Source organism: Pyrus communis, chromosome 4, assembly GCF_041283825.1.
Source record: "Pyrus communis isolate YQ-2024b chromosome 4, ASM4128382v1, whole genome shotgun sequence".
NCBI classification, from domain to species: Eukaryota; Viridiplantae; Streptophyta; class Magnoliopsida; order Rosales; family Rosaceae; genus Pyrus; species Pyrus communis.
Window position 1 is genome coordinate 5,355,516 of NC_142568.1, and position 14,290 is coordinate 5,369,805.

A 14,290-nucleotide genomic window follows, 5' to 3' on the forward strand; every position below is an offset into this window, starting at 1 on the left:
TTGGTAATTGTGTTTGAGATTCGGGAAATTATGGAAAGTGTGGAAATTAGGGTTCCAATTTATGGCTTCATTCATTCCATTATCTCCCGATTGAACGAGGAAACGCGGCAAGCAAGCAACTCACTCGGTTTAATTGGATTGCAACTCACGTGGCTTAATTGTATTGGTAATTCGATTCGTGTAACGCAAGCAACCTCACTCTCCCAGTAGCTAGTTGCTACTTCACTCCTCTGCGGAAAAGGAAAGGGCTTTTTCGTAAATTGGTTTTTCTTTGGGCACAAGTATAGGATTTTCTAACGGTCAGGATTTTCTAAAACTCCTTTTTAACATGGATCAATAGCTGTCAGCGGTCCAGATATTATATAACATGGCCGTATGAAACCATGGTGTAAAAAATGAAAACGGTTTAAATTTTCGTGAGCCGTAGATGGGCTGGACCCCACAAGGATTATCCGCAACGGAAAAGGAGAGACAGAACATAACAAAACCCAACCCCCCTCACAACTGCTCTATCTCGCTCTCTCGCTCTCTCTCTCTCTGGGGGCGCTCTGAAACTTCCCAAAAGCAAACCCTAGCAGCCTGGCGGTTCGTCATGATTATCGACCTATAAAACTCGCCCTAGGGCTTGTAAATCGTTGCTGCTTTCACAAATTGCACGGGGATTCTCTCTGACGGATTCTGATTTTCTCGATTTTGGCGTGACGGAAGCTTTCTCGGAGTTCGTGCAACCCAGTCAATCGGCGATTTCGAAGCGACGATCCGGTCAATCAATCAATCAATCGGCAAATTAATTCAACCGATATCGATTCTTCAACCTAGGGTTTTCTGATTCTCTCAGACTCTTCGTTGAGGATCGGTGCGAACGCTTCGTATCGATAAGCGTAGGCAGAGGGCTTTTTCTGATTTCACGGAGATCTGTGAAATTCGATTCCGATTGCGGCGATCGGCGGAGGAGGATTGGATCGGCGGCGGAGGGAGGGTGTAGAAACCTTATTTAATTCCGAGCATCGCCATCTGTTCGACGATCGGTTTCTGAAGGATTCGAATCGAACCAAAAGAGCGGAGATTGGTGCTGTTGACGGCGGCGAAGAAGCTTTGGAAGAGCTGTCACTCTGTCTCCCCCCTTGCGGTGGTTTGGTTGTTCCATCTCAATAGAATAATCGAAGAAAAAAAAGAGCTTGAATTTTTTGTACTGTTTGAATATAGCAGCTTTTTTTCTTGGAGTTGAATATAAGGCCGTATAATTTTTTTGGCCTTCGATTATTTTTTTGTTCTTGTTTGTGGTGTTATACATATTTCATATTTTGGAAGGAAAAAGAAAAAAAAATTTACCATGGCGGTGTATTATAAATTTAAGAGTGCAAAAGACTATGATTCTATTCCTATGGACGGCCCGTTCATCGCAGTTGGTATTTTGAAAGAAAAAATATATGAATCCAAGCACTTAGGGCGGGGTACTGATTACGACCTCGTCGTCACCAATGCCCAGACCAATGAAGGTTGGTTCTGATTTAGTTATTATTCCCTTCTGAACATGTTCTAATTAATCACAGATATGAGTCCTCACAGGTGATACGAGAGTTTTTGTGTGTCAGAGTCGAGTGGTAGGATCGTCGTCTGTGGTTTTGGGGATTTCTAAAATTTTGTTTTAGGGTTTTTCTTGATTTAATTAAATTGGGTTCTCTAGTTGCCACAGTGTGCCTTGAAATTCAAGATAGTGATTGTGTATGGTGGTTTACTTTTGTCATTGAAAGAGAATTTTAACCACCACATTCTCTATGTTGAATTGACTCGACCTGAGTGGGGACGGGCTGTGTGAGGTTGAAATCTGGGTTCTTTAGGAATGGTTAATCTGACCAGAGCTTTCTAGGAACTATTATGATGTGGGGAATCACATTTTGGTAGCTTTTATCCTTGCTTTCATGGATTAATATCGTTGCAATGTTTTATAGTCTTCATGTTCTGTGTTTTGTAATTTCAGAGTATCTTGATGAAGGGATGTTGATTCCAAAAAATACATCAGTTTTGATACGCCGTGTACCTGGAAGGCCTCCGATGCCCATTGTTACTGATTCAGAGTACTATCTCGGATCCTTTAACTTCTCGTCTTTAGTTATGTTGTCGCAAAATCCATGATCAATTTTGAGTTGTCAGTATTACTTTGTTCTTGTGTTTAATTAATCTGTGACATGGTAGTCCCTGTTATTGTATCTTCGTTGGCATTAGTGCCATGTACTTCGATAGGGTAATTGTGTTTCTTATGACCCTTAGGGCAGATTTCAAGGGTTTGTTTAGTTAGGCAATTTTTATTTCTTTTGTTGCAGGCGAAAGGTAGAAGATAAGGTGGAGGACACTGAACCAGAAAGGACTAGCTTTCTGGCAGCTGAATCATCTGCCACGAAATATGTAAGTTTTAATATCCGCTAGTCCTCTTTGGTTTTAAGTGGTGTGGTTGTGCTTTGCTTGGTGCCATACCTTTTGTTGATCTTGTGTTTGTTATGGCTTTGCAGCCTGGTGATCCAGATTGGGATGATTATGGGGATGATTTGTATGAAATTCCTGAAGTGCTGGCTGTGCAGACAAGCTATCAGGCTCCGGATGCGCAGCCAACTGATAAAGCTGATGAAGATAGCAAGATTAAGGCTTTGATTGACACTTCAGCCTTGGAATGGCAACAGTATGATGCTTTCAGTTTTATTAGTGCACTGCGATATGATAATGATAGGTTTCTGGTCACTAATGTTGGATGATCTTTGTGTTTTTGCAGCCAAGGTCCCGATGGCTTTGGTCCTGGTAGAGGTTTTGGCAGGGGTGGAAGAATGATGAATGGACGTGGTATTGGTGAGTCTCTTTAGATTACATTATTTTTGTTTTACAGTACATATCAATGCTCATCGAATCTGTGTCTCTTTCTCTATCAATTTTACATACTGAAACTGATATCTATTTTCTTTAATTGAGGTCGCGGAGGAGGGGGTTTTGAGAGGAAAACACCTCCACACGGATATATTTGTCATAGGTGTAAGGTGCCTGGTATGATCATTTTCCTTCTCCTTTTTGGAAGATAATGGATGTTTTGTGATAAGTGCTTAGATGAGGAATGTTCTAATATTTGACATTTGTATGTGTGTCCAGGGCATTATATTCAGCACTGCCCTACGAATGGTGATCCAAATTTCGACATTAAAAGAGTTAAGCCACCCACTGGAATTCCTAAGTCCATGCTGATGGCAAACCCAGATGGCTCATATAAATTGCCAAGTGGTGATAAAGCTGTATTGAGGCCGAACGAGTAAGCTAATTTGATTTTGTATATTTTATAGGCTTAGTTTCCAGTTTTTTCATAAAAGAACTTTTTATATTTGATATGGAAACAGGGCTGCTTTTGAGAAAGAGATTGAAGGTTTACCATCTACACGTTCTGTTGGTGATCTACCGCCTGAGCTACACTGCCCATTGTGCAAAGAAGTGATGAAAGATGCTGTGCTAACGAGCAAGTGCTGCTTTAAAAGCTTTTGTGATAAGTGTAAGTTATGATGTAAATTTAATTGTCTAAATTTTGCAACATCTAAGGGAAGAAATTCAATTTTTCTCTCTTGTGATATTTTTGGTTTACCCTCATCTGGGTCACGAGCCCCTTCGACATCTTATTACTTAACTGTGTATCCTGAACTCTCATACCCGTATTGTCTATCATCTCAACTTTCTTTGTGCTTACACTGGATCATATGTTAATCAGGTATCCGGAACTACATTATGTCCAGGTCAGTGTGTGTCTGTGGGGCTACAAATACACTGGCAGACGATCTACTGCCAAATAAGACACTCAGAGATACAATCAATCGCATCTTGGAATCTGGTGGTAACAGTAGTGCTGACAATGCTGGGAGTACATTCCATGTTCAAGGTTTGTTTTTTCAGGGACGTGCCTTCTATTTCTGTTTAGACTTGAACATTGTTGTTATTACATCATGATTTGTAATATTTAGATATGGAGTCTGCTCCCTGTCCACAACCCAAGATTCCTTCCCCCACTGTATCTGCTGCATCAAAAGGAGAAGAAAAACATTTACCTTTGAATGAAGAACCTCCAAAGATCCAGGAAACTGAAGATGAGATAAAGCCTGTTCTTCCCCAGCAGCAGATTTTAGACAGAGTGAGAACTACGAAAGTAGTTGATGTGTCTGAAGCCACACATGAGTCAATGAGTGTGAAGGAACCGGCATCACAAGGGAGTGCTCCACTGGTTGAGGAAGAAGTGCAGCAAAGGATGGCTTCTGGGGAGGCAGGTAATGTATTGGTCTGGGTATTATTGTTTTTTGATTCTGTTGGCCTACTATTCTATTTTAGAACTTTTTTCATGGAGCGTATCAAGTTCTGTGTTATCTTTTGTTTTCTTTGACATGTATTAGTAGGATAGATGTGTTGAGTAAAATTATTTTTTCCTTGAAAATTGAAAAGAAATTTGTAGTGATCTCTTATTGGGTTTTGATTGTATATTCGCTACAGGAAAGAAAAGGAAAAAGAAGAAAATTAGAGTGCCAGCGAATGGTATGCCTTTTCTCTTATTTTGTTTTTGTAAACATAGATGTCTCTGTTCAAGTTCTCTGCAGTAAATTATATATTTGATTGATATACTCTAATCCTTGTGCTTTAATATGTATATAACATGATTACATCCTACGCAGACATGCAATGGAGAAACCCTCAAGATCTTGCAGCTGAAAACTATATGATGCCTATGGGCCCTGCTGCTTATAATCCATACTGGAATGGCATGCAACCTAGCATGGGCATGGAAGGATATATGACACCATATGGTGGTCCGATGCCGTATATGGGTTATGGTCCGATGGACATGCCATTTGGGGGTCTTGGTCCACAGGACCCATTTGGTTCTCAAGGCTATATGATTCCCATGGTTCCGCCTCAGAGGTATGCATTCGACTCATGAATTTCTTAGTGAATGGGTGTGATGTTGGTGGGTTTGTGTTATGAATACTGTTATTCAAATTAGGTATGCAAGTTAACGTTATTTTCCTTTGAACCATTACACGACCCTGTAGGTTTGTAGGTGGTACCATAGCCCTAAGCGTATCATTATATGGTTTCAAGTTGCAATTTAGTAATTTTTTTTCCTTCCTTTCGATCCTAAAGCCTTATTTCGTTTTAAATTTTGAACTTCATACAGGGATCTTGCGGACTTTGGTATGGGCATGAATGGGATGAATGGGATGAATGGGATGAATGGGATGAATGGGATGAATGGCATGCATGGGATGAATGGCATGCATGGGATGAATGGCATGCATGGACCCCCCATCATGAGCAGAGAAGAATTTGAGGCTCGGAAAGCTGATTTGAGAAGGAAGCGTGAAAATGAAAGACGGGGTCAAAGGTAAGATTGAACTCATTATTTCTTGTTGGATTTGTGATAACTTACACATATATTAGATAGATGGCCATACTCTGTGAGATGGTCTACCAAAGTGTTTCGCCTCCTTTGTAGTCATTGTAAATTTTGGACACTGTATGTGAAGTCTTAATGGTTTGTGATATCAGTGACTTAATTGAATTGTGAAATTCCTATTTGGCATGTTGGTTGTTGATAATAAGAGTCGATAATACACTGATGCAAGCTTAGTAACACGTGTTGTTTCTCCCTGTACTGGAATAAAAAAAGTATAATGCTTATTTATTTTCCTTGTTGCAAGAGAGACATTTGATAGATAAATCCTTAAGAATTGGCGTTATGAGTTAGCTGTTTGCGCTTGTGTCTGGAATTTATCTTTTACATATATGGGCATTGCATCATTATAGTCTAATAACGATATTGCTTGTTGAGACATGTTATGTCCCCTAATGCCGCAACTATTTGTTTAGACTATTTTAGCCTGGTTGAATATTAAATTATTTTCATTGTTCTGTTTTTGACGGCAGGGAGTTGTCCAAAGATGGGGAGTATGGAAGGGAAGTGAGCAGTGGCGGCGGCGATGTTCCTCCAATGAAACCAAAATCTGTACGTCTCTATTGTGCCAATTTCCCTATCTTGTTATCCTTGTTTGTATGCTGCAGCAGCTGCTTATGGTATTTATCAGCATTTTTGCAAGGCAACACCAAGTTGGCAATAGAAAGCCAACTTGGCCAAATAACGCCTAGAGAGATTGCACTGCTGCAGCAGCAGCAGCAGCAGCTAGGATCAAACAGTATTAGTCCCGTTTTCCTATCACTTTGACTTTATTATTCTTGTTTGGTTTTTAGTTTTAAATTATATCGTATTTATTCTCTTGGTAATTCATGCTCCATTGGAGAGAAGATATCCTAGTTTGGCCTTTGTCGCGGTGACTTAAACCGTTGGATAAATGGCTAAACTAGGCAGGAGTTGAGGTCAATTTTGGGCTGGATCCCATTACTACCCAATTTATTCCGAGTACAAAATTGCTTCTGGAAATTGTTGGTTGAAAATTCTTGGAAAAATTAAGTGATGGGATCCCGCACTGGCTTGCTGGGGGCTCCAAAAACACCTCTTTCCCCTCCACCGAAACTTGTTATATTAAATGCTCCCTTGTTTGAAAACTGAAAAAAAAAAATAATCAAATCATCCTAATTTTAATCTTGTCATAGAATTTGATGGACCTGAAATATTAAAAGAAAAATGTTTGCGAGCACACCGGAACCTGATTTTGAAAAATAAAAGGAAAAGATAGTAAATGGGCACCATTTGAGTGACAGTGAAAAGTCAATAATTTTGTCATGGTAATTTTTGCTGGCATGGAAAGTTTCTTTGACTTATTTGTTGTTGGTGCAGAAGTCAATGGCCCGATCACCAAGCCCAGATTATACTAATCATCACCGCAGTCACAGACGCGAGAGGCCGTCTCCAGAACGAAGACCCTCACGTGACCCACGTGACCTGGAGCCACAGCCGCCTCCGCGTCCTCCAAAGAGAAACTCCGAGCAGCAGCAGCAGCACCACCACCACGACAGAGAACGCGAGCGCGACCGAGATCGAGAACGCGAGAGGGACCACGACCACGACCACGACCACGACCACGAGGATGGTCATCCCCGCCATAAACGCCACCGTTCTGAGTCGTCGTTGGGAAAGCCTTCCGGTCTAACGACAACATCGGCGAAATCTACCTCCTCTATAGCATTAGCTGCGGCAGAAGCGGCGGCGGAGCGGAAGCACAAGGCAAGCGTGTTCTCTCGCATAAGCTTTCCTGAGGGAGAAGTGAGCAAGAAGCGGAAGGCCTCTTCTTCCTCCACTGCTTCTGCCGCCGCTCCTTCTCCGGCGGAGGAGGATAACAGGTCGGCGCATCACCATCACAAGGAGTCGTCGTCGTCCTTGGCGAATGGGTTCTACGAGGAGTATAAGTCGTCGTCTACGGCGGCCAAGGCTGCGAGCAGCGGAGCTGGAAGCAGAAAGACTATGGTCAGAGCTGCTTCCATGGAGTATGAGTCGAGCGACGACGATCGGCACTTCAAGAGGAAGCCGTCGAGGTACGAGGAGTCGCCGCCGAAGGCAGCGGAGCAGGAAGAGCCCTCCAGGCACTCGAGAGGCGGCAAGGATCGGGAACGCAGGCAGAGGTAGATAGGTTTTAGGGAAATGCCCGTATTGGTTTTATCCAGAACGACATCGTTCCTCCCCCTCACTCTATGTTTTGGGTTTTGGGCCTTTTGAGTGGCTGGGTTTAGTACTGTATATGTAAAGAAGCCCAGTCGGAGGTGTTGCGGGGGCCCAATGAATGTTTTTGGGTTTTGTTTTGGTTTATGCCTGAAATTTCGTGTCGCATGTTTTTTGCGTATCTTAAAACCCTAAAATTACAAATATGAATAAGGAGTCTCTTTCAAGATCATGATTCCTATTGAGTATTAATATTTTATTTACTGAGAATGTTTTAATTTTTGCCACTAATTGATGTGTTTGTTTAACATTCAAAGCTAGAGAAACCTAATATTTTATCAAGCATAAAAAAATGTTTAGCTTCTTGGTTTAGAAATGAAGCCTCCCACTCCCTCCTAATCAATGACCCTAAACATCAAATAATTTGGGCTTGGTGATCAAGCTGATTATTCCAATCAAATAATTAGCTTGATCGAACCATGTCTAGCCCTACCTAAACTTCAAGTAACTATAAATGATATCGATTCAAACCATAATGAGATGAAATCTTAAAAATCTAAATCTTACAAACACATTCAATGAGTGCACTTCAGCATTTCATTTATTCAATTATGAGCCTTCAAACCTCTTTTTTTTTTTTCTTTTTTTTTCTTTTTAATAACTAGTAACGTCAAGTTTCGAAATAACATTTGAGGAATAATTTTGGTGGTGCCTGTAACATTATCGTTTGTGCAGTTTTCACTCTCGGTTTGCCTTTGTAGATGCGTTTGTTTTGTTACCTTTTTGTGCTTGGTGTTTTGGATATCTTTGTCCATGTCTTAGATGTGTTGTTTAAGTTTATGTTATGAAATTGTTATTTTTCTTAACACTATTTGAATGAAGAAATTTAAGATTACTAAGGAAGTTTAAAATGACGGAAATTGAATTGACGATATTTTATTTTCTAGAGTTAATTTTTTGTTTGGTTAACCTAAAAGAACAATGGAATGAATACGAAATTTGTTATTTTTAAGCTCTTAATCATAGAAATTAGGAATGACATCTATTTACATGGACTTTAAACTTGAGAATTGGAGGTCCCAAATTCCAAGTTTTTTTTTCACTCGAAAATTCTAAATTTCTATGTTTATGAATTAAAACAAGGGATTTGGTGCATGTCAATTTACAAATTCTGACTTTTATCCAAATTTCAAATTTATTTTTCTCATCCAAACATAGTGTAACAACACAAAACAATGGGATTTAGGGCCAGTTTTGATAGATCATAAGACCATCTCAAACCATTGGGTTAAAACCTAAATTTTTTAGCCCCGAAAATGTAGGTTTTAACCCAGAAACATCTTTTTTTGTTCCAACCCTTATGGGTTAAAATTTTAGCCCCAGATTATTAAAAAATAAATTTAGGCTAATTTTTTTCTTAAAGTAACTTTTTTAAAAGAAAAAAATTATGTAGACTATCCTAATTTAATTTTATGAACATGTTAACCTACAAATATTTAGATTCCAACAAATATTGAAAAATCACTAACCGACACTATGAAACTCGTGAAACACTATAAAAGAATATAAAACACATAAAAGATTTTTTTTTTTAATTTACTTTAGCTATTGGATTTAAATTCGGACCGTTAGATTTTTTTTTATACTATTAAATTTCATCAAATTAGATCTTAACCGTTAGATTTAATGAATTTATAAATATAAAACTAAAAAAAATATATACATATACGGGGGGGGTCAGCCCCACTAACCTAGGCAGAAATCATGAGCTAAATTTGACCCATAATTAAGTTTTGAGTTTTAATTCATATTTGCAGCAAGAGTTGTAGTAAGTTTAGGTAAATTTAAAATCTAAAATTTAAATTTTACTCTAAGGGTTGAAGTAGGTTTAAAGGAAAGCTCTTGATTAGGGCATTTCAATTTACTCGGCCACATTAAACTAAAATCCCGTTAAAAGCCGAGAAACGTGATGTAGTTTAGAAATATACGACACGTCGTATTTCTGAAGACATTTTAGGGTTTCTAAGAAACAATGGACGGCCCAGATTCGAAATCCCTGATCCTTTCGAGCACTATATAACGTCCAGTTTTCGCCACCAACCTCACTCTGTGCTTTGAAAACCCTAGCCCCGACTGCCCAACCCTGTGCGTCGCAGCTCATTTCTGATCCGGCCATGGGTACTCCTCTCTCTCTCTCTCTCTCTCTCTCTCTCTCGCTCTCTCTAGATTCATGATTGATTAACTGTATAAAGTTATTGTTAACTGGGTTTGGTTTTTGCTTGATGCTTAGCTGACAAGTTCATCTTTCTCTTGTTAACCTGCATTTTTTTTTTCTAGGAAATAGATCGCATTTCCGTGGTTTAATTGGTTTTTTCTTATTTGTTTAAGTTTGATTTTGTACATAAATAATGTTGGGTTTCATGAATTGTGTAAAAAAATTCTATGAAATACACTACATTTCAAGGTTTTAAAACTGCTTCTCTGATTGGTTTAATTTTGATTGCATGATGGTATTGGGTTAAATGATTTCCATAAAATTCAGTTGTATAACATGTTTTGTTTTGTTTTGGGGACATTGTAGGGGCTTACAAGTACGTATCCGAGATATGGAGGAAGAAGCAGTCTGATGTGATGAGGTTCCTCCAGAGGGTCCGCTGCTGGGAGTATCGCCAACATCCTTCGATTGTCCGAGTCACAAGACCCACACGCCCTGATAAGGCGCGTCGTTTGGGTTACAAGGCCAAGCAGGTACTGATAATTTCATGAACCATAAATTAATGATTATGATGGTATGTGATAGGATTACTGTCTTATCCGGAACAAGGACCCTTGCCGGATCCTCTTTGTGGGGATCCAATCAATCATGTTCATTCATCATGCGGTCATAAATCATTTAAAATTTAAAATTGAATATAAATAGTACCTAACGAAAATTGACATATGATGAACGGACACGATTGATTGATTCGTGTCAATGTTTTGGTGAGCATGCATACTGTCTCTAATACATTGCTTTGCTTATGTTGTGCATCAGTTAATCTAATCCAGAGTATGCACTGGTTAAGCAGCACTTTGATGCCTAACCATTGTGCCTATAAATGCCTTTTTTATAATCATCAAATGCTTCCTGAGACTGGCTATACTAAATCAAATAATCGATCTTCTACCGAGCGAGTCCTATTTATAGTTCTTGCTTTTGCCTCAATTTTATAGTGAACTATTCTAGTTGGTGTCCTGGATTTTTTTTCTTGTGTTTTAATTTATAAACATCTAATTTGTTATCTGTTTGAATGCTCCCGTCGTTTGCTGGTCCCCAGTCATGTTTGAAGTAATTTGGTGATTTAACTGATGTTTCTTGTAAAATTTGTTTCAGGGTTACGTTGTTTACCGTGTCCGTGTGAGGCGTGGTGGGCGCAAGAGGCCTGTTTCCAAGGGTATTGTATATGGAAAGCCCACAAACCAGGGTGTGACACAACTCAAGTTCCAGCGTAGCAAGAGGTCTGTTGCTGAGGAGCGTGCTGGGCGCAAGTTGGGAGGCCTCAGGGTTCTCAATTCATACTGGCTCAATGAGGTTTGTGACTCACTTTCAACTTTTGAGTTGGTTGGATTTGGGCTTGTTAGTTTGATTTTCCGAAGTCTTGCTTACAATTTTTTGTGTGCAATATTTGGATGCAGGATTCGACCTACAAGTACTTTGAGGTCATCATGGTTGATGTTGCTCACAATGCCATCAGGAACGACCCAAGAATCAACTGGCTCTGCAACCCTGTTCACAAGCACAGAGAGCTTCGTGGTCTTACTTCTGCTGGAAAGAAATACAGGGGTCTGCGCGGAAAGGGTCATCTGTACCACAAGAACCGACCTTCTCGCAGGGCAACATGGAAGAGAAATACCACCCTTTCACTCCGCCGTTACCGTTGATTTCAGTTGTGTTACCTTATGTTGTGGCGTTATTTCTGCGTACTTTCAGGAAGAGTCTGTTATGGATTTGAAATTTTGGCAGATGAAAACTTAAATCGTGTTTTATTTGAATGATTTACGGTCTTATTTGAAAGTCTTTTGGGACGTATTACCTTTTTTTACTCTTCCTGATTCTTTTGATATTTTTTAAGGTAGTCATTGTTTTGGTAATGTTTTCACATCTTGTGATATCTACCATGCTTCATTCAGTGAAAGCTTGGTCAAACGAGTTAAAAGAAAATTCCTGTCAAGATTTTCGCCGACTTTACAGTACAAGCTTTGTTTTCTATTATTTTGTTCTTGAACCCGAAGGGAGGATACGAAAACACAAACATGGTTTGAAATTGGATGAGTCCAGTTATGTTAGAGCACCCATCGTGTTGATAGTTTAGCATTCCAATCTAGACTGGCATTAGAGTTCTGGTTCAGAATCTTTTTTCTTGGTGCAACAGATTCGGATTTATGAGTACAATTTACATGAATTGGGTTCACCGTTACCATGGCGTCCTGTCCTGTTCAAATAACACAATGATGTCTGAGTTTTTCATCATAGGTGTATAGAGGATCAGGAGGACGGTAGTGTCGGTGAACTCGTTCCATGTAAATGCTTCAAATTCAGAGGTACGATGCCTTGTATTCTAGATTGATCAACTTATCCAGCAATTAGTGTCAGAATCTTGTTCGTTTCAAACTAGCCAAATTTTGAAACACCTAGCTGCACCAGCTTCTGAGATTTACACAACCAAAAATGCCCAAATCTAAACCAAAAGAAAAGAACCGGGATGGTGGTTTCCTCCAAATTCGACCGTGACACAGACGTTTGTCCCAGAGTTAACCTGCGATCACAAGCTTGGCTGCACAAGCTTTCCAGCTTAGCTTGCATTGTGCATTCGAAGCACGGCCTTGATCCGAGTTGATGGCTCTTGTTCGGATGGTTACAGGACAATTGCAAGATAGTACGATCACGGGGAAGCTTGACCTATGCGTATGTGGTAGTTATGGATGTGCTGAGTTTGGTGGTTTGGTTATTTACTTGTTTTATTTTCAACAAGCAAATATAGGGAGACGGAAGAATTTAAGAACATATAGCGCCCCGTCGCCGATGACGCCTACCTGACGTTTGCAAACAATTTAAGAACCTAAGAGCCTGAGATTGAACAAACCGCTGATACTTTGGAACATGATTTTATGAGTAATACTTTGAACTTGTTTGGCGGCCATTCGCTAACCATTTTATTTATAAAAACCGAAACCGATGACTGAAAATGAAATGGTTATTAAACCGCCCGGTAACTACTAAATTCTTAATACGGCAGCCAAGCCAGCATTAAGCTTAATCACCATACAAAATCACAAAAACAAAACCCAAATTACAAATCAAAACCCTAAACCAGAGTCAAACACTCAAAGTAGGAATCATCCCAGTCTCCCTAGCATAAGCAAAGATCCCGCCAGCTCTAATAACAGGGCCCGCGTCCCCAATCGGCTTCAACGTGTACTCCTTCCCCGTCGTGTGATTGATCAGACGGCTCTCGCTCAACTCAATGCTCACCACATCCCCCGTCTTGCACTCCTCGCAAACCCTACCCTCCGATTCCAGCGGGTACACCTCCCCCGTCGCCACCGAGTTCCTGAAAAATATCCGAGCGTACGACTCCGCCACCACCGCCGCCACTCCCGCCGCTCCCAGCGCCACCGGCGCGTGCTCCCGCGACGACCCGCACCCGAAGTTGGCGCCCCCGATTACGATCGAGTACTTGGACTTGGTCTCTCCCGGGTCCACGAAGCGCGTGGAGTATGAGGCGGGGAGGCCGCAGAGCGCGTAGGACCCGAGCTTCTCGTACTCGGAGGGGTTGGAGGGGACCAGGGTTAGGTACTCGGCGGGGATGATCTGGTCGGTGTCGATGTTGTCGCCCACGACGTAGCAGAGACCGTGGAATGTGGTGGATGGAGTCGTGGAGGCGGCTGCGCGTGTGGAGAAGGTGGCGCGTGAGATTGGGGTTTGGGTTTGGGTTTGTGGGGCATGGGTTAGGGGTTTGATGGGGGTGGGGGATAGGGTAGGGAATTTGAGAAAGTTGGGGGTAGAGAGAGAGGATTTGTGGGAGGAGGTGGTGGTGGTGAAGCTAGGGTTTGGAGAGAGGGCGAGAGAGGCGGCGCCGGCCATTGTGGGGTTGGAGGATTGCTCAAAACAGAGGAAGAAGACAAGGAAATGAAGCGGTTATGCGTGTTCGAACTTATAAGTAGGGATTGGAGTATTTAAGTAGTGAAAGGTGGCTGAACGACACTAAAGATGTTGTCGTCTTATGTGGGGAAAAGGCAAATTTGGAGTTGAACTCCTCACTTTTTTTTAATACATCGATATTTTTACACTAAGAAGATGAGAAGTTCGGCTAAGCCACACAATCGGCAATATAATTTGGTATTGAATTCGCCATTCCCAAGATTCAAACTTAATACCTCTAACTTTCAAGTGAAGAAGATTATCACCAGATCGTAGTACTGCTGAACTCCATTCTTTTTGAACTCGCATTCCTGCCTTCATGTCTTCTTGTGTATTTCACAAGGCCAAATAGAAAAAAGTTGGAATTTGATCCTTAACTAGGATTTTTTTTAATGATAGGAGTAATTGACGATCTGGATTGACGAATCTAACTAGAGGACTTCAATTTAACGAATTAATAATCGTATCATTTAACAATGGAG

General features: G+C 40.7%; 3 protein-coding genes across 4 annotated transcripts; 2 read left to right on the forward strand and 1 right to left on the reverse strand.

The window, feature by feature from the left end:
* Nucleotides 1–506: 506 nt before the first annotated feature.
* Nucleotides 507–7,859, forward strand: LOC137722406 (DWNN domain, a CCHC-type zinc finger). 2 transcript variants are annotated; one of them, XM_088692396.1, is made up of 16 exons: nt 507–1,499; nt 1,982–2,078; nt 2,325–2,406; nt 2,511–2,677; nt 2,768–2,841; nt 2,962–3,033; nt 3,136–3,292; nt 3,378–3,526; nt 3,740–3,907; nt 3,990–4,289; nt 4,510–4,551; nt 4,689–4,935; nt 5,192–5,238; nt 5,275–5,398; nt 5,941–6,019; nt 6,809–7,859. In XM_088692396.1, exons 1-16 carry the CDS (start codon nt 1,334–1,336, stop codon nt 7,592–7,594), a joined length of 2,757 nt encoding a protein of 918 aa, XP_088548522.1. In that variant the 5' UTR covers nt 507–1,333; the 3' UTR covers nt 7,595–7,859. The 2 variants fall into 2 exon arrangements, with proteins under 2 accessions (XP_088548522.1, XP_068317497.2); XM_068461396.2 differs by having other exon boundaries at nt 5,192–5,398.
* Nucleotides 7,860–9,670: 1,811 nt separating this feature from the next.
* Nucleotides 9,671–11,709, forward strand: LOC137722957 (Ribosomal protein L23/L15e family protein). The gene is made up of 4 exons (XM_068462092.2): nt 9,671–9,805; nt 10,209–10,375; nt 11,001–11,198; nt 11,303–11,709. Exons 1-4 carry the CDS (start codon nt 9,802–9,804, stop codon nt 11,546–11,548), a joined length of 615 nt encoding a protein of 204 aa, XP_068318193.1. The 5' UTR covers nt 9,671–9,801; the 3' UTR covers nt 11,549–11,709.
* Nucleotides 11,710–12,783: 1,074 nt separating this feature from the next.
* LOC137722573 (3-isopropylmalate dehydratase small subunit 1) lies at nt 12,784–13,824 on the reverse strand. Its single transcript, XM_068461607.2, has one exon. It carries the CDS (start codon nt 13,749–13,751, stop codon nt 12,984–12,986), a length of 768 nt encoding a protein of 255 aa, XP_068317708.2. The 5' UTR covers nt 13,752–13,824; the 3' UTR covers nt 12,784–12,983.
* Nucleotides 13,825–14,290: the final 466 nt, after the last annotated feature.

Bases quoted from the DNA above. Each gene is read 5' to 3' on its own strand.
- LOC137722957 (XM_068462092.2), top strand. The intron at 10,376-11,000 runs GTACTGATAATT...AATTTGTTTCAG, and splicing joins TGGGTTACAAGGCCAAGCAG to GGTTACGTTGTTTACCGTGT. The intron at 11,199-11,302 runs GTTTGTGACTCA...ATTTGGATGCAG, and splicing joins ATTCATACTGGCTCAATGAG to GATTCGACCTACAAGTACTT.
- LOC137722573 (XM_068461607.2), bottom strand. From the start codon at position 13,751: ATGGCCGGCGCCGCCTCTCTCGCCCTCTCTCCAAACCCTAGCTTCACC.
- LOC137722406 (XM_068461396.2), top strand. From the start codon at position 1,334: ATGGCGGTGTATTATAAATTTAAGAGTGCAAAAGACTATGATTCTATT. The intron at 1,500-1,981 runs GTTGGTTCTGAT...TTGTAATTTCAG, and splicing joins CAATGCCCAGACCAATGAAG to AGTATCTTGATGAAGGGATG. The intron at 4,936-5,191 runs GTATGCATTCGA...AACTTCATACAG, and splicing joins CCCATGGTTCCGCCTCAGAG to GGATCTTGCGGACTTTGGTA.